The sequence below is a fragment of the Echinops telfairi genome, unplaced genomic scaffold (genome assembly GCF_000313985.2).
Source record: "Echinops telfairi isolate 266 unplaced genomic scaffold, ASM31398v2 ScPeMD7_7400;HRSCAF=8409, whole genome shotgun sequence".
Lineage (NCBI taxonomy): Eukaryota > Metazoa > Chordata > Mammalia > Afrosoricida > Tenrecidae > Echinops > Echinops telfairi.
This window is the reverse complement of record NW_022111300.1, coordinates 9,247,405-9,273,711: the sequence shown is the minus strand read 5'-3', so window position 1 is coordinate 9,273,711 and position 26,307 is coordinate 9,247,405. Positions and strand designations below refer to the sequence as shown.

At 41.1% G+C, this 26,307-nt stretch overlaps 1 protein-coding gene across 2 annotated transcripts; it reads right to left on the bottom strand.

The window, feature by feature from the left end:
- Positions 1-561: 561 nt before the first annotated feature.
- Positions 562-24,635, bottom strand: RIOK3 (RIO kinase 3). Of its 2 annotated transcripts, none has more exons than XM_004702904.2 (13): positions 24,436-24,634; positions 16,719-16,837; positions 15,974-16,119; positions 15,694-15,801; positions 15,369-15,478; positions 13,871-14,014; positions 13,281-13,408; positions 9,338-9,535; positions 8,237-8,396; positions 6,871-6,951; positions 6,691-6,780; positions 3,265-3,372; positions 562-2,105 (listed from the first exon to the last, which is right to left on the bottom strand). In XM_004702904.2, the coding sequence occupies exons 1-13, from the start codon at positions 24,496-24,498 to the stop codon at positions 1,998-2,000; spliced, it is 1,563 nt and encodes a 520-aa protein (XP_004702961.1). In that variant the 5' UTR covers positions 24,499-24,634; the 3' UTR covers positions 562-1,997. The 2 variants fall into 2 exon arrangements, with proteins under 2 accessions (XP_004702961.1, XP_045152170.1); XM_045296235.1 differs by lacking the exon at positions 562-2,105 and adding an exon at positions 2,109-2,870 and having other exon boundaries at positions 24,436-24,635.
- Between the last annotated feature and the right edge of the window lie 1,672 nt (positions 24,636-26,307).

Genomic DNA, 26,307 nt, shown 5'->3' with positions numbered 1-26,307 from the left:
GCTGGAGCCCACTTTTGCTGCTTTAAAGGGCATAATGTGATTAATTATGCTTAGGGGAAACAACTGATAAGAGATGTATATGCCACATGATAAACAGGGAGTTCTGGACAGTAACAGACTCTATCGTTTGTTCATTGTTGTAATGCTTACAATAAGAAAACAATCTTTTTTAATAAAAAGGAAACTGGCAGTAAACTACCTTACCTTACTGAAATATAAATTCCCTAGCATAGTCGTTATGCTGATTCCGTCTGGCCTAGCTCACCCACCGCATACCCCTAGTATCCCAATTTCCCGGCTTCATGGACTTGTGCTCGGTTTACTCATTTAGCAGACCTGCATTTTCTTCTCTGGGAGTCATGTACTCTCTGGTCTATTAAAGAGGAAAAAAAAATCTATTTTCTAATGTGACAAGTAGCCTACTTAAGAATGAAACCTAAATATGAAAAGTTGAAGGGGAAAAGTTGCTTAAAATAGCACTGCTTCATTTTATGCAAGAAATAAATAACCTGGTGCCAGGGCTTAATATAGGAACAGGAAGAAAACAGAAAGAACCAATTCTAAAATGATCTCTTCATTTTTAATTTTTAAAAAGCATGTTCACAACACACTTAAGAATGTCACACAGCAATGGTCTGTTGCTCTTTGTGAAACAGCCGATGTTAGAAAACAAAACATTTAAATGGTAAAGCTTTTAAAAATTAGTTCTCTGGAATTTCTGTCAGTAATCACCAGCCACTTAACCTTTGCTTCAGAATAGTAAACATTTTAGGATTGTAATGAGTATCTACCTCAAACACACTTTTCTGAAATGCAGTTAAAAACTATGCAGGAGAAATAAAAAAAAATGTGTTCAGGAAGAACGTATTTGGCTTTTAAAAATGTTAAGATGTTTGGATTTTTTCCTTCTCTAATCTGACTTAGTGGCAACAGCAGGCTTCACATGTTGTGGTTTGTAAACCTCACCCTAACAAACTCATGAGGAAAGTAGGAGCGTGCTTTTCTCTCAGAAGGACGCAGCCATTGTCTCAGTGATAGACTACTGAAAGATCACATCAGCTCATTCAAATCAGCTGGTTAGTTTGATTCCTGAGCTACTTTAAAGATACCTTTCCCCACTGAATTATGTATTTCTCATTTGCCATATTTCTCTTGGAAATTAATCAATAACTAGTTTGAGTAAAATGTAAACTGAACATAGAATGTCAAACATGGTTTAAATCTTAGTCTGCCCTTTCAAATAATCCACATTTACATTACAGCTGTGTGAATTATAGTTTAACCATTTTAACTAAATGCAAAATAATTGAAAGTTTAAAGAAACTTCTTGGGCCAGGATAGTTAAGTAGTTCTTATATATTTATCTTCTCCACAAACTTAGGATGTCTCTTCTTGGGTGTTACAGTATGGAAGACGCTCCATTCAACTCCTTTTCATGACACCCCAATAAAAAGTATATTGCTTATGCCTGTTTCCATCAGCTTTTGTGAAACCAAATTTGCACTTGTCCTACCTACTATAGAGAATAATTTTTCCTTTAGACTCATGGTCACAATTTGGAAAAAGAATTGAGAAGGGCTAGTTTGAGGTCAGTAAAATATATGAATAAAGATGTAACAGAAAAGAGGTAACAAAACCCTCCCCTGTAAACACATCTGTCTGGCCCTTCCATTGTGGGAAATATTGTCTAAGTTAAAAAACCTCCTATGAAAACATTCAGTACCACGAATCATGTAAAACCAGGTGGACTTCTGGCAGACAGCCTTTAGATCTTACCCTAGTCATGAGATGAGAGGTAGTGACATTCTATTCTTTCAGTGCTGCGCTAAAAATCCCACACAACTGGCACATGGGTTACAAGGGAAAAAACAAGCAGAAGCACCAATGTACACGCCTCATGTTTCCATTTTTGGTATTTCAAGTCACCCAGAACTGCACTGCTCTTCCTCCTGGCTGATAATCACCACTGTCGACACTGAGAGGCAGCGGGCACGGTGTTATTCATCATGTGGGACTGGTGGACCTCTGTCGTCCTTCAGGAAGGAAGCAGCTTTCCTTCCGTTCTTCTGAACATGATCTTCGTTCACTTGCTCCAAAGCTTCTATCTATAAAATTCATTTCATCCTTTTTAATACTCAACATCCATCCGTCAAAATACTGCATTTAAAAAATTCATACATTCGTCAAAACTACGACTTTAGAGAAAGTATTCCAGAATGAACCTGTATTTCAAAAGTGAAGGAATTCTTAGGATATATATATATAGTTCAGATTGAGCCTGTGTTGGGTACCTACACACACACACACACACACACACACACACACACACACACACACACAGAGTGTTATTGGCTTGATTACACACACACACACACACACACACACACACACACACACGAACGAGTGTTTTGGCTTGATTACATTACCTGGGTCAATAATAGGGAAACATAGTACCTTTAGCAAGTCAGCAATTAGAATTGAATGTTTAACTACATATTGTTTTCGAGTGAGGCAGGGTGATGGGGAGAATTCCAATATTCACCCAACAATAGTAGCCTCTATGTTGTGAGCAACTGCATTGTGTTGTAGTACCGTCTTTCTGTTTCTTTTCTGGACTTCGCTTGGCTAAACTCAAATCATACTTGGAAGTTCCGGAATAGACTCCATAGCATTCTCTGAAGCAACTTGGCATAATATTGGGATTGATTAGCTGCTATTTTGACCTTTAGTTTTCAGTCAGTTCTTGGGCTTCTGCAGAGGATTTTGTCACGGCACTATAAATCCAATACTGTAATCACTAGGCATTTCCAAGGATGATCACTTGAAGCCTATGTTCAGTTCAGGACCAGGACTGATTAACAGCAACTTTCCTTCATAAAATAGGGGAAAAAGAGGATGTTGTCAGGGGCCATTGGGTGGGCTCCGACCCATAGCGCCCTCTGCACAACAGAAGGAAACACTGCACAGTCCTGTGCCAGCCTCACAATTGTTCCCATGCCTGAGCCCACTGTTGCAGCCACTGTGCCAATCATCTCATCGAGGGCTATTTGTCCATCTTAACCCAACTGCGGACTCCTTCGAGAGTTTACTGTGTGTTTACCCTAAGTTTTAAGACTTGAAAGGACCAAAAACAAGCAAGGAAAGAAAAATCCCACCACCATTGTTTTTGAAGGGAGGAGAGGATAAAGTGAGCTCCTTGTTCGCATTCCCTGCTCCACCTAGCTCCCTACTTCCAGGAAGGTACAATGGCTGAACAAGACTTACCTCAGCTAAGAAATCGGCTTCATTATCTGCTGAGATGTTTAAGCCTGAAACAGCATTAAAGAGTTCTCGTTCACTGAGAGCCTCCATTACTCCTCCTTTCTGGAAAAACTGGTGAAGGAATACAAGGAAGTCAGTAAGATTTATTAACAAGGTTATCTCATAAATTAAAAACAACAAACAATACTTGCTCATGAGACACCACTGAATTCCTTTCAGGATTTTTAGACCATAGATTTTCCCAGTTTATGTTCTACTCTCTCCACTCCTCTTACACACCAGTTCTGTCTTCTAGGTTTATTTTTCATATCGCACCTTCCATAGCTATAAAAATAAGTGGTTCTATTGGTGGTAAACCGGGTGGGCAACCTGTCATTAGGAAAAACCCTCAACATCGAGAATAGACTCCCAGTGGGAGAAAAGCCTGTATCATGTTCCCAAGTGGGCACCTTTGACCTAAGTTTATTCAGCCTGTGTTAATCCAAGGGGTGTACTACAGACAACCAGGACTTTAGACTCTGTCCTTCTCAGGTGCACAACATCCTTCCCAGGCTACACCAGAAAGGCCCGACTTGAAGCGGACTGACTATACCATACACACACACACCTGTAGCAGATCAAAGGAATAGAAGGGTTCCCTTAGCCTTCAGGCGGGAACACCCTGTGAGCAGAAGCAGACGATGAGTATGCTACCGCTGTGAATGCACACGTCATTGGTCTTCGGGTCAAAATTCTTGCTCTGAGGGTGCCCAGTAAGTGGCACTCAAGACCGCCCTGTATTTGCTGTTGTCATACTGTCGTTGCCTTTTGATGAGTCTTTACCGTAGCAGGCCTAGTTCTGCCTTTGCGAATGAGTGTTATCTAAAACTGTGCCTGATCTCCACCCTTCTTGTGTGTGTAGTGTCCAGCCACCTAAGTTGATAAACGGTAGAAATCAATAATCCTTATATTTTGGTCTAAAATCTAGCCATGCATGAATATTTTCCTTTTCTCAATAGTGTTTTAAATGATATATTATGGGCTAAATTAATGATAATATCACTAAAACTACCATATGCCCAAGAGGATGATTCAAAATGTTCTCTAATAATAATGATGTAACTAAAGTGAACCAGTGATATTTTTAAACCAAAGATACATGAGTTTTGAGCTCAGACTTAATCAGAGCTCTAATCTAAGGACAATTAGTTCTAATGCTACAAAGCGTTCTATGACATGGTCCTACTTGATACTTGTCTTCATGCAGAGATCACTGAAGATAGGGGTGCTACAGCAAAGCGTGGGGAAGAAATCATATGGTGCTTGGCTATTAGAAACAACACATGGAGTTTTAAAGAGTTGTCTTAAAGCAAGTAGCCATCTAAATGAGGCATCAGATAAGACCATCAGAAGAAACTCACCAGTCTGTGCGACCCAAGAATAGTAAGTAACAAAACCAAATCTGGAGGAGGAAATGGTAGAGCTTAACTTCTGAACACCCACTTTGCAGAAGGCTATGGATGACAGTGAAAGCCCAAAACCCATTTGCAGGGTCCCCCGTGTGGATGAAGCTATGGTGAGTCCTCTCACTACGGACCAGGGGTGGGAATATCCTTGTTATCAGACAGAGTGCACTGGAGGATAGGTTACTGCAGTTGCATTCGATCTCCTTTTTGGAGCCAATGTACATTAGTTGTATTTCCTTCTCGACTGAAGTTTTTTCGTTTTAAATTTTTTTTTTTTTTTTAAGATCATTTATTGGGGGTTCTTACAGCTCTTATAACAATCCATACATCAATCGTATCAAGCTTATTTGTACATAGGTTGCCATCATTATTTTCTAAACATTTATTTTCTGTTTGAATTTTAAAAGGCTTGGTATCAGCTCCTCTTTTTCCCCTCTCTCCCCTGCAAGATTTTGTCTTTTTTTGTTGGTGTTTTTTTTTTTTTTTAAACATTTTATTAGGGGCTCATACAACTGTTATCCCAATCCATACACACATCAATTGTGTAAAGCGTATTTGTACATCATTTCTCAAAACATTTTCTCTCCATTTAAACCCCCGACATTAGGTCCTCATTTTTCCCCTCCCTCCCCACTCTCCCCTCCCACATGAGCCCCCGATAGTTTATAAATGGGTATTTTGTCATATCTTGCCCTGTCCGACTTCTCCCTTCATCCACTTCTCGGTTGTCCGTCCCCCAGGGAGGAGGTCACACACAGTTCCATGTAATCGGTTCCCTCTTTCCTACCCATTCTCCCTTCACCCTCCCTGTTTTGCCACTCACACCACTGGTCCTATAGGGCTCATCCATCCTGGATTCCCTGTATTTTCAGTTCCTATCTGTACCAGTGTACCTCCTCTGGTCTAGCCAGTCTTGCAAGATAGAATTCGAGTCATGGTAGTGGGAGCGGGGAGGAAACCTTTAGGAACTAGAGGAAGGTTGTATTTCTCATCATTGTTACATCACACCCTGACTGGCTCATCTCCTCCCCTCGTTTTAAATTTTTAGAGTTTTTCTGTAAATGAAATTAAATCCAGGATAGGCAAATCTAGAGAGACCGCAACTTGATTAATAGTTCTCTAGAAACTCGGTTGTGGGTAATGGAGAGCCAACAATCATGAGTACAAGGAAGAAGAAATGTCCTAAAACTGATTGTGGTAATGATTACATAACTTAAATATAATCAATATTGAAATGTATAATATGTCAATAAAACTATTAAAGTAGATTAAGAAAAAGAGCAGTACATACATTGCTTGGCACTGCTTTGAATGTGAGACTGAAATGATTCCCTAAATCCCATTAGTTAACAATTTTCAACTTATTGTGACATTTCCAAAGATCACAGTTATCTGAATCTGCTACTAACAATTACCCTTAAAAATAGCAATAAAATTCCCTCCAGATTCCTGAGCCCTCAAACCTAAACAGTGGTCTGAGTGGCTTAAAGGAAAAAGGAAAGTGAACTGAAATGGACTTGTCTTGCGACAAGTTCACTTCAAACAATAGCAAAAAAGAAAAAAAAAATAGCAATAAAATTGACCAACAGGGTGAGCACTAATTTTAACTTTCCTCATAAATAAGCCCTCGTTCCATTCATTACCCTATCCTTTTCCTTTAATGAGTATACTAATGGCAGTAAGTACGTAGATTTACTGTATGTCACCTGGTTTAAGCACTTTGCATTAAACTGGATTAGCTGTCTTCTTGCTTGTTTAAATGTTTAGAGGCCATGTGAAAACATTTCCTTTAAGATTTATTCCAATAGCTTATATGTGAGGCATAGAAATGCTGAAAATGAAATGGACATATCGGATCAGATTTCAAGATGCTAACCCTATCTTGAGAACAATGAGTCTCCCTTCCTTCAATGTCTAAGAGTATAGGAGTAAGAAGACTTGGGCTTCATTCCACAGTAAAGCACATGTTCCTTTCTAAGCCTACCTGGGAGACATTCCTGCAGTCCCGGAACAGGAACTCCAGGCCATGAGGGTGAGTTGGTTCTACAGACTGACTGACATCAATCAACCAGACCTATTGAAGTAAAAAGTACATGTTGATTTATTGACATTCAATAACTGACATTAAAGTAATTTAATCTGACCATCAACACATGCTTCTCACCTTTCCAGCATGCCACAGCATGTTATACTCACTGAGGTCAGCATGGACCAGTGTACATTCATTATATAACCGCTGCATCATCTGTGAGAAGGTACAGCAAATGTTTAGCACAGGAAGGGACACAGAATTTACCCATACAGGGGATGTGTACATCTACCCATATTGCCTATGGAAAGGGAAAGCAGGGGTGAAAAACTGATTTCCTCTTTATTTTGTGTAGTTTGGGAGTGGGCTTTTTTGAGGGATGGTGGGAGGAACAGTAAGACAGTGGTGAGGACCAGCAAGCTGAATGTGTGACACTATATTTCCTTGTCGCGTGACAGCAAGGAGCTCAGGAGGCCAATGAGAAAAGTGGATTCTCAAAAGACTGCAGCCCTGTCTCTATAGTCAGTGATCTTAAAATGTTGGGCCGCTAACCAGGGGACCTAAATAAGCCACCACTTCCTTTCATAACAAGACAAATATCCTACAGAGACCTTTATGGGGTATATAAAACTGCAAGGTGTTTTCTGCCAATGTGAGAAAAATATATTGTGAATTAAATGGCATTCTCTGTTCATTATTAATAATAATGACCCTTAGTCATATAGCAGAAATCTATTAATGTACTGTTTCCCAGACTTAGTAGAATTTACTATCATTAGTGTTCTATCAGATCATGTCTCCAGCTACATGAAAAAAATTAATTTGGATAACACTTTCATATTCACATTGGCTCACATGATAGCTCTAGAGAATGTACAGAAAATATGCGTCTCCACTGTTTGGTTAAAAACAATGACAGTATCAGGAGAATTTTCTTAGGCTATAAAGATCTAACATGGGGGAAAACTCAGTTCCAGACTTGAAGGGTAACTAAGGACCACAGTCTTGGGTTCCACCAGTTCCGATCCAACCAGTCAACCTGGTCTCTTATGATTTTATTTCCCTATATTTCCAGTTTTGATCATCACTTTCATATGGTGGGACCAGATCTGCTTCTGTTCAATTTTCCAACAATACAACTAGGCATTTCCTTTGCAGTTGGAGCTATAGCATGCTCAAAGGTATGCAAAGCACAGAGGCTAATGCAGTAATGTTAGCTTGTCTTTCCTTTAGTTTTAATATTAGATTTTCTGTACCGAAGCTTTATGACTAATAGTTTCTAAGTCACTATGCTAACTAATGCTTTCACTTATTCCTTAAGTCTGTGATGTTTCACAGGGACGAATGGCACCTACACATTGATAGAAAACAACTCCTCAATGGTACACACTTTCACAAACTTGCTAGATCACCTTGAACTGAAACGATTGTAGGAAACTGTTTTTTAAAGTCTAGAAGAATTTTTTAAAATTACATGTATGCTTTTCAAGGCACAACTCACATCAAGAGTTTGATAGTAGGCATCTTTCATTTCTTCACTGCTGAGCTTTACTTCTTTTAATTTAGGAGCGGGAACTTGATCGTGGCCAATAAAAGACATAACTAAAATGTGTTTCTTGAGCATGACAACTGTTGGACAAGGAATCCCAGCTCTCTGCATTCTACACAGAAAGAGATGATTAAGAAGGTAATGGTTAGAGGAGAAAAAGCTTTCCTGTGTCCAACAAATACGCAGGGCCTGCAAGAAGCTAGCACACTCGCCATACCCTCCCCTCAAGATGCAGGCCTAGCGACGGCAAGACACGGCCTCTGCCTGCAGGGCCCTGGAGCCGGGGGGGATGCCAGACAATGAGGAGACCGAGCGAGCAGTGTGAGGCAGGCACGCAGGCCTCCGCAGAGGTGTGAGGAGCAGCTATGGGAGTGGGTAGTTGTCAAGGGCAGTGGGAGGACTTGCCAGATTGACACAGTTTGAGAAAATGCTGGCTAGGGGACGTCTATCTGTATAAATGCAAAAAGGCATTCAAGATCACAGCCCATTCAGAGAATATACACAAATCGTTGTAGTTGGATCTCTGAGGAGGGGAATGTGTTGACGCTATAGAGGGGCGGAGGTCCTATTGCAAAGACATTGAACTCTGTAGGATAATGGGGAGCTGTTGAGAGCATACTGAAGGGCAGCAAGTAGCCCTAAGAAATTCTACTTCGGAGTTTTATAAACACTAGTTTTAGAAAAGAATGGGCTAAAATTAAGCTTTCAATAGATTGATAATGGAGAAGTCAATTAATGGGAAATATTATTACTTGGATGACACAACAAATTCTTTAGTAAAAATAAACTGCTAAAAAATTGAGAAACTACCCTACTCAATTAAAACAAAATCCAATTAGACTGGTAAGAATATGCATTCAGGTAATACACACAGAAGTGTTTCCTTATAAAAAGCCTGATTGAACACTAGAACTTCAAGGCCTTTCTGTATTAATACAAATGAATTAAACAAGCAAACCAAATGACCCATGGAATTTTCTACCTGGCTAAATAGTGCTAATACAGAAAGGTAAGTACCCAGATTATTTCTAGTAGCACAGTGATGGTCTTTACCTTGTGAGATTGTGCATTTCTTTTTCTGCCCACATGCGGATGATCTTACGAGGATTTAGTTTACTGAAGCGATCTTTAAACCTGTAATCATCTTTAATATATTTGTCACGGTTCTTAAACTCATTCAGGGTTGTTTTAAATACCTTGATAGCACATTCTGTAGGTACAACTTTACTATCTTCCTTTTCATCCTCCATGCTAAGAAGGAAGAAAAAAAATTAAGTCAGTGCAGGTCACAAGCTCACAAACAAAACTGTTTTGAAACGAAGATCCTATGACACTAGCTGTACCTTCTAAATGCCACATGACACACAGACACACTAAGTGGGGAAAAAAGTACTACTAAAAAAATCATAGAAACTTTTATGAAATAAATATATCAAAATATGATGGAGGATTTAACACACGCACCCCAAAAATAATTTAAATTCATTTAAAAAAAAAAATGGACCCATTATAAAAAAAAAAAAAAGCAAAGAAAACATCCAGATTCCTTACCTCTCCAATCTAAATATTGGTCAAGTGGCTAAAAACAAAATAAAACCAAAAAAACCACAAAGCGGTTGTTTCCTGACAGAGCCCCCCATGTACATTTATACATTTCTGGATTTTCATCTACCTATGCCTGAAGATGTACACCACCTCAAAAAGAGCAGTTGTGGTATATCTGAGGGACTCAAATCATATTCCTTTCAAATATTGAGTTATGGGGACAAAAACAAGCCTCAAGGGGCAGGGACTAGGTGGTAGGGTAAGGTTTCCCATTGAAAGTCTCCAAGGAACAGCCTGGGAAAAATGAGCAGGTGTGTTGTCCTGATGGGAAACAAATTCCAAAAAAGTTGCCATAACCCTTTCACAGGGGCCACCCGATTCATAACAGTAGCAAAATTATATAGTTATGAAGTAGCAACGAAAATAATTTTATGGTTGGGGGGGGGTCACCACACATGAGGAATATTAAAGGGTTGCGGCATTAGAGTGAGGGTGGGGTAGAAAGGGGGAACCGATTGCAAGGAACTGCATGTTACCTCCTTCCTGGGGGATGGACAACAGAAAAGCGGGTGAAGGGGGATGCCAGACTATGTAGGATATGACAAAATAATTTATAAATTATCAAGGGTTCATGAGTGAGGAGGGAGCGAGGAGGGAGGGGAAAAATGAGGAGCTGATACCAAGGCCTCAAGTGGAAAGCAAATGTTTTGAAAATGATGATGGCAACAAATGTACAAATGTGCTTGACACAATGGATGAATGTATGCATTGTGATAAGAGTTGTACGGGCCCCCAATAAAATGGTTTTAAAAAAAGAAAATGTTTTGAAAACGATGATGGCAACAAATGTACAAATGTGCTTGACACAATGGCTGCATGGATTGTGGTAAGAGTTGTATAGCCCCCGATAAAATGATTAAAAAAAAAAAAAGCCCCAGGATTGATGAACTTATAAGAACAACAACTAGCTTATGGGTTTCTGGCAGGTGCAGTGGTGGGTGCAGGGGAGAGGAGTAAAAGGGAACTGATGTCAAGGCATTCAAGAATGAAAAAGAATGTTTTGAAACTGATTGTACAATACTGCTTGATGTGACTGGACTATAGAATAATATAACTGCATTAATTTCCAATAAAATGTTTTGAAAAAAGTTAAACATCTTATCATTTGAAGGGGAAACAAAAGTTTTGAATTGAACCGGCCCAGCAGATTCCCTCAGAAGTCACTGTTAGACTAAGACAAGCATACTACCAAGAGAACTTGTCTGTAGCCATCCACTGATGGTAGACATATTTAAATACGTTTGTTTGGAATAAACCTGTGTAAAAACTGAAACCGCAACAGCAATATTTTTGACTTTGCCTGTGTATAAGACCCCTTGTGTATACGAGTGCATGTTTTAGATCTTAACAAGGCCTGATTTGGTTTTGATTTTTAAAAATACACTTTCTTTCAAATAAACTGTTGATCAGTTTTCAAAAATCCATAATGTAATGCTCTTCCTTTTGTAACTAGGGACTCAAAAGGCAAAAAAGTTACAAGAACCCAAGTGGACATCAAGAGCCTTTAAAATAAGCTCTTAAGCATGGAGTGACTGAAGCAAGTGGAAGACAAGGTGCAGTAAAAGAGCAGAATGAGGGATTTCAAATGGCTCCCAAAAGACAAAAGTATAATGAAATGTGCCAAGACCTAAAGTTAGGAAGCCAATACAGGACAACCAGGGTCATTATTTCTGAAGCTGAAGAAAAGCTTCAAACCCCTAATTGCAGGATAGAAATATCTTGTGGGAAAATATGTCACGGAAAGATCAAAAGGAGATGGGAGTTATACAGAGTCCCTATACTACAAAGAATGGGTCAACATTCAACCATTTCTGGAGGTGCTAATGATCAAGAACTGATGGTACTGAAAAGAAGTTCAACTTTACTGAAGACACTGATGAAAAACAAAGACCCATGATTTTTGACAGAATAATGGATGTTTCAACAAACTAATTCAGTGCTGGGAGCGTTCGCTCCTCTATTCCAAGAAAGCTACCTGGTCAAGTGGCGACAAGAGATTCACGTTCACGCTCATCCCAACGAAGGATAATCCAAGAGAAGGAGGAGTGATCAGACAGTATCAGTTTTACTACATGCAAGTAAACTTTCACTAAAGATAATTCAAAAACGGTTACAGCCGTACAGAGAAAGGGAGTGCCAGAAATCCCAGCTGGACTCGAAGAGGAAGTGAACAAGGGGCCACTGCTGACGTCTGATGGATCTTGGTTCAAAGCAGAGAATACCAGAAACAGTTTTCCTGTGCTTTATTGCCTATCCAAAGGCAACTGAACGTGTGGAAAATAAGACACTGTGGATAACACTAAGAATGGGAACCCCAGAACACATAGCTGTGCTCATGGATAACCTGTACATCGACCAAGAGGCAGTACAAAGGGATGCTGCATGGTTTAAGATCAGGAAAAGGTAAGGGCTGTATTATTCCACGATACTTATTCAAGTAAGTGAGGATTACATCGCAACATAAAAAAATTGGTCCTCACAATGGGACCAATTAGCAACATCATGATCATTGGAGAAAATATTCAAGTTGTCAAGGATTAAACATTTATTTGAATCCATGATCCATGCCCATAGAAGCAGCAATACAGTCAGAAAAACGATGTATTGCATTGGGCAAATGGGCTTCAAAAGACCTCTTTCGAGAGTTAAAGCGTGAAGATACCACTTTGAGGAAGAAGATGCACCTCACTCCAGCCATGCTGTTCTCAATTGCCTCGTATACATGTGAAAGCTGGACAATGACGGAAGAGGGCCAAAGGAGGGGTGCCTTTGAATCGTGAGCCTGGTTAAGAACACTGGACATACTGTGGGCTGCCTGAAGAATGTACAAATCTGTGTTGAAGTACAGTCAGGATGCCCTAAGAAGTGAGGATGGCAAGACAGTGGGTGGATATGTTATCAAGAGGAACTAGTCAAAACAAAACAAAAACAATCAGGCTCGGTGGAGGGTCAGTGAAAAAGAGGCATCCCCTCAGGGAGGCCAGCACAGTAGCTGCACAGGCTGAAACGGAACTATTTGGAGAATGACCGAGGACCAGGCAGTATTTCGTTCTGTTGTATTAGCGCTGCTTGCTCGCTCGCTGGCACCCAGAGCAGCAGCTCAACTTGACAGCCTCTAACAACAACCGCATGCCCTCTAGACTGTTTATAACAAAAAAGTACTGTTACCTCACAGGGTCAACCGAAATTTTTCTCTCCCCCACTGACGAGCAAGTTTTGCATGTCTGCAGAGGCACAGCTTTGCACTCGGCAATCACGGCAATGGGGAAGGGGTGGGGGCTCAGAGAGGTTAGGGTGAGGATCAACGAAGATTCATATGCCAATCCATTCACATGGGGGCGAAGGAACTAAATTTCGGTTAAGAGGATGCTATTCTACTTTGCTCATTTACCTTCCTCCATATGCATGAAAGACAACAGATTCTTTTCCTGTACTAATGCAGCCAGTGATTGTCTCCAGCAGTCCAGAGTTGACCATTTTATACATAAGTAAACGTGTCTTAGGATCAACTGCTTTTTCCTGTAAAACACAGAGCACTACAAGTGAAAATGACAGTTAATAAAAGCCTTTCACACGATTCTCTCGTATTTTACATTACAAAAATTTTTTTACCCTTGTTTAATTTACTTAGTTGCATATATAACAGGCTTTTCTAGGAATGCCTTATAGAATTCATTTCCACAAACTGTAACTCTGTGGCTGAAAATGAACATATGACGATCATAAAACAGACAGCTACTAGCAGTCCAAACTTTTCTCCCCAAAGTCTCTCAGAGTACTTACTAGTTTGTATATTGTTAATAATTTAGTTTATTCTTGATATATTAGACATTATCTTCAACCTTGCAAACCATCAGACTAGGTTATTACAAATGTGCCAATAAAGTAAAAGAAAACAATTTTAAAAAGAATTCAGGAACATCCACTTAGTTTTCTAATATCCACCTTTCCATTAAAAACAAACAACATTCATGAACTTACGGCAGTAGAATGCTCTTTTTTCTCGTGTAGGCGGGCACTTCGGCGCTCTTCTGAGTAGGCATGTTGTTTCAAAGCATTGAACACATGGTTTGATAGTTTTAAGTCCATACCGATTCCATCTCCTACCTGAAACCCAGGTGCAAACTGCCAAGGAAAAAGGAATTGTTGTCTGAATACTTTCACATGAGGACAGAACAAAACAACCCGTCTTCCGTTCCTGATTCCACCAAGGCACGTGCTCCAACAGCAGACCCGGCGGACTTACTCACTAACAAACCCCAGAGACACAGGGGCGGTCTACAAAAACTGCAGCAAGATAAAGGGTCTTTCCCCAGGACCTCAAATCGAACAACTTAATATTAACCTTATTCTATGTGGGGGGAAAATCCAATTATACCTGAAAACTAAAGCCTTTTCTTAAAAATCATTTTATTGGGGGGGGGGGCTCATACAACTCTTATCACAATCCATACATACATCCATTGTGTCAAGCACATTTGTACATTCATTATCATCATCGTTCTCAAAACATTTGCTCTCCATGTAAGCCCCTGGCATCAGCTCCTCATTTGAGAACTAAAGTCTATAAAACATACTTTGTGCCTTGCTTTTGTAATGCCAAAGAATATATAGTATTGTATCTGGAAGGCTGTATCAAATCTTACCAAAGAAATACAATTTCATAATGAACTATATCTCAGGAGTGGCCAGTATTTAAAGTGATGGTCACACCATGATCATTATGCTCTACAGCTATGCTGTGCAATATAGCAGACATGAAGATTTTTAATTTACATTTAAATTCATTAAAATTGAAAAAAAAATCAGTTTCTCAATTATATCAGCTATGTTTTAAGTGCTCAATAGTCAGAGGTGGGTAGCAGCAACCACAACTTACAGTATTCACATAGAGTATATCCATTATCACAGGAAGTTTCAGTGGAGTGCTGTAGAATTTTAGAGCCAGATCTGTAACATTTCTAGAATGTAATTTAATATGCTTACTTAACAAGTATTTGTACTCTAATGGTTCAGCGTTTAATTTTAATCACAATGTGAGTTAGAAAGAATGTCCTTTTCTTTTAAAGACTTTTCTTCGGATATTGCAAGGGTAGTTCACACACAAGAAAAACAACACTGGGAAGTGTTCATAAAGCACATAGAAACAAATAATTCTCCCTCCCATTCTTATCTCCCCGATCAACAAAGTTATTTTGTATAAGATAATACATAGAGGAATAAGTATATTACTTTCATAGAACTAATTCTTAATTTTAGAATCATGGAAAACCGAACAATCGTTCTGAAGATGATTCTGAAGTACTTCGTATTATTAGTAGCTGGGTTTGGATGGTATAGCTATATTGTCATCTAAACTATCTTTGGAAAGGACAAATGTTTTTACCCCCAGAAATTTACAATACTGTATTTGAAGTTCGATGAGATTTTAATTTATTCACCACTAGACTCTGTGCAGACCCGGGGCCTCGAGACTCACATTTTCCATTCTTGCCGTGTTCTTTCTCCCACAAACTACTTCATCGTGTTTCGTGGTGATGTCTTTTCCTTTTCCAATGAAACCCTTTTTGGGAGTAGGAACTGGTTTTGCTAAAGGTGATGAAGACAAGCCAAGGATATAAAATTTTATTGCAAAGACCGTATTGCTGCATTAAAGAATGTCTGAAGACGTTCAAATCTAACAGAGTAAATTAGCAAAGGGCAGATCCTAAGATAAATGTAAAATTCCAAGTGCCCATTAGGGAAAAATCAGTCTTTCTCGGTCCCAGGCCCAAACCTTCAGAGAATACGGAAAAGCAGGGTACCTGGGATGTAGGGATCATCACGTGTATCTTGCCAGTCAACCTCGTCTTCAGAGCTATCGCTGTCTTCATAGGGATGCACTTTTCGATAATTTTCAAAGGAAATGGAAACTTAAAAGGCAATTAACAGTTGAAGAGTCACTTAGGGGCATGTTACAAGGGGTTTCAAAAAGTTTGTGGAAAAACTGCATGAAAAGATGATCGAATTTTTCCATGAACTTTTTGAAGGCCCTTTATATAAGCACTTTTGATTACCTAATATGCCACAGTCTGGTCATAGTACCTTTGCTGTCGCCATTGAATTTCTTTTCTTCACGCCTAAGCTGTGCATCATACTCTCTGTCGAAATCCATCTGTAGCATCTGAGCCAACATGAGGTCGCTGGAGGTGTCCACGTTTTCTCCAGTGATGAAAGGTCCTTCGGCAACACTGTAACACAAGGCAGTGTAAACCACGACAGTGCGCGCTTGTGTAGCTGTTACTAATAGATGCTACTGGTTATGAGAGGCCCCTGTGCTTCTCACTGTTAAAGGTCTACTCCAGAAGCAACGGGAAAGAATGCTACCAGGTCATTCATGTTCCTTGCCTGGCTTTCCTCATGACTAAGGGCACCAACTAGAATTAAGAGCAGTAGAAGAGAAACCTAGGGGCCAATCTGAGGCCATCAATTCACTTGTGCTGGGTGCTCACTAAAGGGAGGGCAAAATGATAAACTACAAACACCTGGTCAAAACCATGCCCCACCTCAACGTTTGCTAATTTGGTGATCGATTAGTCCGATTATAGGCTATTGCACGAATATAGTTAAAATACAGAAAAAGAGAGTGATATGCCCAAGGTCACACTGAAATCCAATCACAGAAAGAGCACCCAAACTCAATTATCCATGAAATTATATAGTATGGGGCTCTTTCGACTGCACTGTTTTTCCCAAAGTATAATCACTTGTCATGACAATCACAAATCATATTCTAAAACTTTGTTCTAAGAAGCTGCTGATAAAATAGGTTCTTATGAATTTCACTTACCCACCAACTTCAGGAAAAGCAGCTCTTTCTTCTTCTAATTGTAATTCTTTAGCTAACTGTTCACTCATTACATCAGCCAAGGAACAAGATATTGTATTTTCAGGGGCAGCCCATGGACACTAGGAGAAGGGGGGGAAAAAGGCAACTCAATTCATAGTTAATAATAATGGAATAAAGTACACCTCAAACTTAGAAAAAAACCATCATATTATTACTGAGTCACTATTATTTACAGAAATTCATCTCAAATCTATCAAAAACCAAATTCATTTTTACTCATAGCGACTCTTTTAATCAGGGTAGCCCTGCCCCTGTGCATTTCTGAGAATGTAACTCACGAACTCTTTAAGGGAGTAGAATGCCTTGTCTTTCTTCGCAGGTGGAGTTCCCACTACGAACAGACTATATCTACTCAAAACAGACTGGAAAGTTATGTCTCATTCCAATTTAAGTACTATGATTTCTCTATCCGTTTTTTAAGTGTTAAAATGTATGTCAATTCCTCTTCAAGACATCTTGATACATGCTAAAACAAAAAACAACACAATGACCGTGTCTGATCTTTAGAAGCTCAAACAGGCTCTGGAAATAACAGACTACCCCAAACGTACAACCAAACCCCACTGCTACTGAGTAGTTTCCAACACATACAAACCTACAAGAAAAGTAGAACTACCCCATAGGGTTTCTGAGGCTGTACATTTTTATGGAAGTAGACTGCTACATCTTTCTTTTTTCCACGAAGTGGTGGGTTTGAACCATCAACCTCCCAATTAGCAGCCAAGTGGTTAGCCACTGCATCATCAGAACTTAGAACCGTGGTTACGAGTTGGGATGTTAATCACAAGGTCAGCAGTTCAAAACCACCAGCCTGGGAGAAAGATAAGACTTTCTACTCCCATAAAGAGTTACAGCCTCATTTATAAGGTCTAAATGCAGGCATGTACATATGTAAATATATTTATATATGACAATGGGGAAATAGATCTACGTACATATATGTATATGTTTAGTATTAAGTTAACAGATGGACATTGAGCCTCTACTCAAGTACTCCCTCAATGCAAGAACATTTTGTTCTATTAACCTGGCATTCTATGATGCTCACCTTTCCAAAACGATCACTGAATGTAGTATTAATTTATGGGAAGTGGGTGAGGGGCCAGCCCCCACTGCTACTACTACCCACGGGTTCAGTAATGCACAACTGTATGGTTGAGATATGTATATATTATATCAAAGTCATCGAGAGCATGAGAGATATTGCAATAATGCAGTCAGACACATTACACAGTAGCATTGCTCACCTCAGCCCAGCTAGGTGGTCCACGTGGAGAGAGGGGGAAGGGAAGGAGGGCAAGGGAACAAGGGAGAGAGGGGGCGCAAGGAGGAGCCCAGGGAGAGAGCTCTATTGCTGACCCACGCCTATATACCTTTGGGGCGTACAAGCCCACTAATTACAGGTAAAGACATACATCACAGGAAGGGGTTGCATTATAGGTTATACAGCAATGAGAGGGGTGGTCTAGGGATATGCACACAATAGGAAGAGGAAGGATTGGGGTATACATGTGACAAAATGGGTGGATCCTAGATTTAGGAGGGCAACTTAACTTTGACCTATTCTCTGGGTCTCCATAGGAACCATTATCAGTAGGATGTGACCTCCTCCAATGGGAGCCTGTCCATTGTCCCCAGCAGCAGGGAGTGGGACCCACTGCAGTCTGGCAACTGATGGCCCTCAGGGGGGGAATGCCTGTGCATCTGACCTCCCCCCACAACTGAAGACAATGCAGGTGCATAAGCAAATGTGGTGAAGAAAGCTGATGGTGCCAGGCTATGAAAAGATATAGTGTCTGGAGTATCAAAGGCTTGAAGATAAACAAGCAACCATCTAGATGAGAAGCAAAAAAGTCCACATGGAAGAAACACACCAACCTGTGTGATCATGAGGTGTCAATAGGATCAGGTATCAGGCATTAAAGACCCAGAACAAAAAAATCCTATCATTGTGCATGAGGGGGAGTGTGGAGTGGGGACCCAAAGCCCATTTGTAGGCAACTGGACATCCCCTTACAGAAGGGTCACAAGGAGACCAGCCAGCCAGGGTGCAGTACAGCACCGTTGAAGCATACAACTTTTCTCTAGTTCTGTAATGTTTCCTCCCCCTCACTATCATGACCTCAATTCTACCTTACAAATCTGGCTAGACTGGAGCATGTACATGGGATGAGAGCTGGAAGCACAGGGAATCCAGGACAATAAACCCCCCAGGACCAATATTGAGGGTAGCCATACCAGGAGCGTAAGGGGAAGGTGGGGGGATAAAAGGGGAACTGATCACAATGATCTGTCTATAACCCCCTCCCAGGGAGATGGACAACAGAAAAGTGGGTGAAGGAGATATCGGTCAGTGTAAGACATGAAAAAATTTTTAAATAAATTATCAAGGGTTCATGAGGGAGGGAGGGTGGGGAAGGGAGGGAAAAATGAGGACCTAATGTCGGGGGTTTAAGTGGAGAGAAAATGTTTTGAGAATGATGTACAAATGCGCTTTTCACAATTGATGTGTGTATGGATTGCGATAATAGTTGTATGAGCCCCTAATAAAATGTTTAATAAAAAAAAACCACAACAAAACAAAAAAAATTTATAAATTATCAAGGGTTCATGAGGGAGGGAGGGTGGGGGAAGGAGGGAAAAATGAGAAGCTGACAGCAAGGGCTCAAGTAGAAACAAAATGTTCTGAAAGTCGTGCAGACAACAAATGTGACAACAAATGCACAAATGTGCTTGATACAATGGATGGATGTATGGATTGTGATAAGAGCTGTAGGAGCTCTCAATAAAATTATTTTTAAAAAGGTCACAGCCTCAGGAATCCACAGGGGCAGGCCTACCTTGTCCTTCAGGGTGGCTGTGAATCAGAAGCAACTCAATGGCAAGCTCTCTTGACTACAGCTACAGGCTAACTCACAATGCTTCATTTCATCAGCAGCAGCAGCACATCCAAATGCCTGCATTTTATATTCTAGTGGTTAAGACCATTAATGTTGCACAATTGTCTCTCTTGGGGCCTGCCCAACTCTCTTGGTCCTTCTTCTATGAGTCTAATCCAAAATGCCATCATCCCACCACAGGGCTCCTGACAAAGGCCCCTAACCAATGTTTCTACTTGTTTGTTCCCATTCCCATACCACAAAATCGTGGTTTTTCTAAAACACACATTTGATAGGCTTAGTTTCTGTTTCCGGCTGCCTGTCAGATAAAGTCTACGTGCATTCCTTAACCTGCTCATGAGGTTCTTTGTGATCTGACCGTTCTTCTTGCAGTTCTCTCCAAACGCCTAACACGCTTATGCCTGTTCTGTTCCTGATTTGCTGTCCGTTCTCCAAGCTTAAGGAGCTCTGTCTGGTGGCAAAGGGGTTACACATTGGGCCACTAATGGCAAGGTCCGCAGGAGAAAGACGAGGCTTTCTATTCCCATAGAGTCTTGGACCCACAGGGGCAGGTCTACCCTGTCCTGCAGGGTCACTGTGAGCTGGAATCGCGACAGCAGTGAGGTGGGTAAGCAGTTGGAATTGACATGGTGGGAATTGGCTTATCGGTACAGCAAGTGACTTTACCTCTAGCCAGTTTATACATCAATGTGAATCTTTTGTAAGTTCCTTTCTGAAAACTCTTTCAAGAAACTAAAGAGAAACCCTACAGATTCTCTACTCACATGAAATTGGGCCAGTATACTACCTCTTAGGTTAAAAATGCTTAGTCTGATCCATTCCTAAGTCCAAAGTTCCAAAAGGTAAAAATCCTGGGCTCACAATCACCTTTTGTAAAGGCTAATAATGGCAGCCTAACAGACAACAGTTGACTATTCATTATATTTAAACCACTCAGTTAAATATAGGTCATTTACAAAGATTATCTTATCTTACAACTGAATTGTTGCACTGTCACCCCATTATACAGCTTTAGAAATGTAGGACCCAGAATAGTTATTTAATCCAAGATTATACTGTGAAAATGTTCTTGGCATTCTTCTGTACTCCTTCCCTAATCACGGTTGTCAGGAGCCCTGGGCATAGTGGGCTAGCTGGGATGCTAACCACAAGGGTGGCAATTCGATCCCATCAGCAGCGCTGAGGAAGAAAGATGAGGCTTTCTTTCTTGTCTAGCCTGCTCCCTTAAGGATTTACAGTCTCTGAAACCCACAGGACACTTCTACTCTATTCTATAAGGTCCCAACGAACTGGAATAAACTTGACAGAAGTAGGTTTGGAATCACCTTCTTCTGGACCTTGAAAAGCAAAGTGTCCCACCGTAGTAAAAAATCCAAACTCCTCAGCAAGGAATACTTTTCTCAACTTGCCCCAATTTTTCCAGTCTCCTCACTCATATACCCCAAGTTCTAGCAATACTAATTATATGCTAAATATCACTCTATACCTTCATGCATGCTGTTATCCTCTGAGACCCAACAGAACAAGAGCCTTTGAAGGGTGGGGCTGGCTCCCCCCCAGAGCCCAGCATACAGCATGGGATATAAAGAAGTCTTCGGGCATTTGCTGAGTAATGCTTGACAAAAGGAAAACACCAGGGCTATTTGCTGGAACTGCCCGCCTGTTCCTAAGCTATAGAGGTCTGCTACCTTCTACAGAACTACTACTACTCAAATGCGCCTTCCTCTCCAGCCCCTTGGCCCACACTTCTGGTGTATTCTAGTCTTCAGCCAGCAGTCCATGAACTCTGCTGAGGCGCTAAATAATTTTGCCTCAGACGCAAAACTAATAGGGAAATTTTGTATTTTAAAGTAGAAATTTATCTCCCCCCAAGACAGACTGAATCAGAAAAAGAAATACATAAAGACCACAGATAGCATGAGGTCTCATACTTCTCCACTCCTATGAATCTTCTTGGACACTGAGAAGCATTTTAATGGAAACAATGCTCCAGGTCACTGGTGCTCACACATTGAGGGGTATAGTGCTGTACTTCCCCATACCTCAGCAGCCCTCTTCAGCTGGGTCACCTCACACTGAGGCAATTTCCGGAGTTAGGGCACAGCCTGCAGAAAGGTTTGTCAATGCTTTGAAACCATATCCAAACTCTTCAGACCAGCATAAACGTGTCCTATCTGAGGTAGGCAGTCTCATTTCCCATTATTCATTTCACCAACACTAATTTCCTAGAGTACGGCCATTTCCTCAGAGGGAGACACAAGGTAAAGACCTTGGCAGAGCATTCATTTCACAGCTTAATACAAAGGCTTTTGGGGGGAAAAGTGGTGTGGGTCTATACAACAATACTGATCCATTTTTAAAAAGAGAATTTTTATTTTACAACAGTTTTAGATGCCAGAAAATCTGCAAAGACAGTACAGAGTTCCCATAATCCCTATACCAAGTTTCCTTTACTGTTCACATCCTTTACTTGCTGGTTGATTTATCCCAATTAATAAACCAATAAACAAGTTGTTCATTCAAGTCCATACTTCATTCAGGTTTCCTTGAACTTTCACCTAATCTTTTTTTGTCCTGGCGTCATTCACGATTCCAGATCCACATCAATTTCAGCTGCCATGTCTACTTAGGACAGTTCTAACCTGTCTTGTAGGGTCTATAGGTCAGCATCAACTCAATGGCAGTGAGTTTGATTTTTTTTGTTGTTTCCTTTGACTCCTCAGGACTGAGTTTCTCAGACTTTTCTTGATTTTGAACATCTGGTTTTGAGGCGACTCACCAATTTATTTTGACAGCTCCCTTTCCAAGTAAGCTACACTGTAACCATTCATCCCTACCAAGAATATCCCTTAAAACTCTTTGCCCATAATATGTTTTGCATTTGGTAATTAGTACCCTTTTTTTCTAATTACCTTTGGTAATTTACTATCTATCTTAATTTATACATGTTATAATCCACCTGGAGCCCTGAAAAGTTGGCGGCCCAACTCTGTCAGCTGCTCCTTGGAAGAAGGATGTGGTTGTCAGCTGCCTTAAAGTTTTACAGCCTTAAAACCCTTATTGGGGCAGTTCTACTTGGTCCTATGAGTCAGAAGTGACTCACTATTAGTAAGTACCACCTGCTTATCTTTTCAAGGATAGATTTTTCTCCTATATTTAAACCATATAGGAAACAAAATATAACACAAAGATACTTTTATCGTTCATTTTATTACAAGGTCTTTTTCCTTCATAAAAATGTTTATGCTAACATATGACTTTTAGATGACAAATACACTTTAAGTTTCTCAGTCCTGATTTTTAATCATAAATACCAATGGGTAGATCTAGCCTTCATAAACAAAAGTTCTCAAAATTTTCACTAGGAAGAGAGTGCCAAGAGGGCCCCAGCCCTAAATGTTTGAGCACCAGTTTTTCTGTTTTTCAAAATGCTTCTCAATGTCCACACTGTCATGCAGGCTTCACTAATCATTTGTCTCCCATGAGTTCCAAGAAGGAAGAAGTAAGTGACAAAAGATTAAGTTTTACCTGCCAAAATATTGCCTTTCCAATGAGGCATAAATACACCCAGGATAATTTTTATTGAATGGTGAAAATGGAAAATTTCAAAGCACTGACAATGTCCATTACATTAAAACATTACTGATAGCAAATATTGTGTTAGTAAATTAGTTTTGTAAGTGAAATTTGTTCTGAGGTATTCTGAGAAGACTTGGCATTTTCCCCCAGGCTTTACTCAAGGAGAGGAGCCCTGGTGGCATAGTGGTTACACCTTGGGCTTCGGACCACAAGGTCAGCAGTTCAAAACCACCAGGCACAAGGCCTCTCCTGAAAAGTTACCGAAACTCACAGGGGCAGTTCTACCCAGGACGATTAGGGTCACTATGAGTCGGCATGACTCAATAGCAGTGAGTTTGGTTTTGTTTAACTCAAGGAATTTAACACAAGTCTGTATCAGAATTACGTCTACTTATCCTGACATTTTAAAATGTTACCGGTGGGAGACCTGAAGATTCAACAAGATTAACAGACGACTCACTTAAGGGAACAAATAGTTTGCGAAAAATAGTTAAGGAGTCAAAAAAGTTTGATTCCTTCACACACTTAAGCAACACTTCATTTAAAGGCTCTTGCTCTCAAACAAACCCAGTAAAGTAGAAGGGTCTTTTCATGAAAAGACCTGGGGGGGGCGGGGGGGGGGGAGCCCGAAAACCAGAACTCAAATGTTAAATAAACGTCGACAGTGTGCCATTAAAAGTTTAGATGTAAAAATACAGGCAGGGAAGGTGAATTAAAAGCCGTCGGAGTATTGGCGTGGAGGAGGGTGTGCCCGGTTGTATCTTTCACTACTTCCAAAACAAATTACCTAATTAGGTTCACCGCATTTGTCAATTTAAGGCAACGATGTCCTAAGCGAACTTTCTGCCGGTTACTAATGGGGTTGACTCACTCGGCCCAGGAAAAACAAGCCCAGACTGGTTTTCTCTCAAACTTAAACCTGTCAGAGGAGCCTGCTCCATATCGTTTAGGGATTCAGAAAGCCAGGTGTAGAGCTAAAAGGGGATCCAGAGTGGCCTTTGAGCCCCCCGGCTCCTGCCTGCCCGCCCTTACAGCAGCCCGTGCCCCCTTGCCCGGGTGCCCAGGGTCTCGCCCTGGAGCTGCCACAGCCGTCCTGGCGACTGCCAGCCCCTGCGGGCCTTCAGCGAAAGCAGCAGCCCAGGTGAGTAAGCAGGTCCGTCGGCCCCGCCGCCACTCACCTTGCTGGCTCCCCAGGCCGCGGCCGGCCGGGGTTCAGGAGATGCCACTCCGACCAGATCCATGTGGGGGGAGAAGCCAGCGACAAGGACAGGGTCACGCGAGCCCAGGACCGGGAGGCGGCTACAGCGAGGAGGAGACAGGCAGCGGGGCAGGGGTAAAGGTCGGCTGGCGCCGGAGCGGAGGTGACAGATGGCGCCGAGAGCGGCCGCGTCCGGAACTAACTTCTTCTCTTCCGCCCTCAAGGGTGGGGGCACTCGCTTCTGATTGGCTGTCCGGCCCATGCCTCGTCACCTGGCCCCGCCCCTCAGCAGGATGCACTTCCGGCATCCGCCCGTAGGGTTTGCAGTCCGGAGTCCAGAATCCAAGTCACCGCAGCCACTAGTGCGGGGCAGGTCGTGACGGGGGTTGGTCTTGACCCAGGCTCTGGCCCAGGCTCTGCCCCGTCCGATTACGGCCTTCTTTCTTTCTCCTGACAGCCATAGATAGCAGTGGAGCTGGTCAAAGCAGATGAGACTGGATTATCAATAAACAAGGGAAGCTGCTTCATTCATTCCCCATCAAATCTCAGCTGAGACAGAACACGCAAGTTTAGAGAAGGGAAAGAGACTGATGTAGACGGCCTGTTTGTGTTGTTGTTGCTGTAGTGAACGTTTGGATTCTGTATTTTGTAGGGAAATTCTTGAACTGCGACTAAATAAAAATTGCTAACCCTGACATTTCACTTACTGAGTTTCCAGCATTGTTCATCGTACTTTATCAACTGCTGTATCCTTACAATAACTGGGGAGTAAATTCTATCATTATCATTTTACTGATAATAAAATGGAAGCACAAAGAAGTAACTTGTTTAAGGTCTCAAGTAATCAATGACAAAGCTATTGTGACAATGCTTCCTGTGTCATTCAATATTTTTCCCATAGCATCCTTCAATATTACAACTCAAGGTTTGCAATTTTTCTTTAAAAAGAAATGTTTTTGCCTGGCTATGAAAAGATACAGTGTCTGGGATCGTAAGACTTGAAGATAAACAAGTGGCCATCTAGCTGAGAAGCAACAAAGCCCAGATGGAAGAAGCACACCAGCTTGTGTGATCATGAGGTGTCAATGGGATCAGGTATCAGGCATCAAAGAACAAAAAAATCATATCATTGTGAATGAGGGGGAGTGCAGATTGGGGACCCAAAGCCCATCTGTGGGCAACTGGACATCCCCTTACAGAAGGGTCACGGGGAGGAGAGGAGCCAGTCAGGGTGCAGTGTAGCAATGATGAAGCATACAACTTTCCTGTAGTTCTTAAATGCTTTCTCCCTCCCCACCCAACTATCATGATCCCAATTTTACCTTACAAATCCGGCTAGACCAGAGGATGTACACTGGTACAGATAGGAACTGGAAAAACAGGGAATCCAGGACAGACGAAACCCTCAAGACCAGTGGTGAGAGTGGCAAAACCTGGAGTGTTGGAGGGAAGGCGGGGTAGAAAGGGGGAACCAATTACAAAGATCTACATATAACCCCCTCCCTGGGGGACCGACCACAGAAAAATGGGTGAAGGGAGACGTCAGATAGTGTAAGACATGTAAAAATAATAATTTATAAATTATCAAGGGTTGGGAGGGAGGGGAAAAATTACCAAGGGCTCAAGTGGAAAGCAAATGTTTTGAGAATGATGATGGGAACAAATTACAAATGTGCTTGACACAATGGATGTATATATGGATTATGGTAAGAGTTATATGAGCCCCCAATAAAATGATTTATAAAAAAATGTTTTCATTGGTGACTTTTTTTTAGAAATAAATCTCAAAAAAAAAAGAAAAGAAATAAATCTCTAGATGCTCTTTTCTTTTTCTTTTCTTTTTTCCCCACCC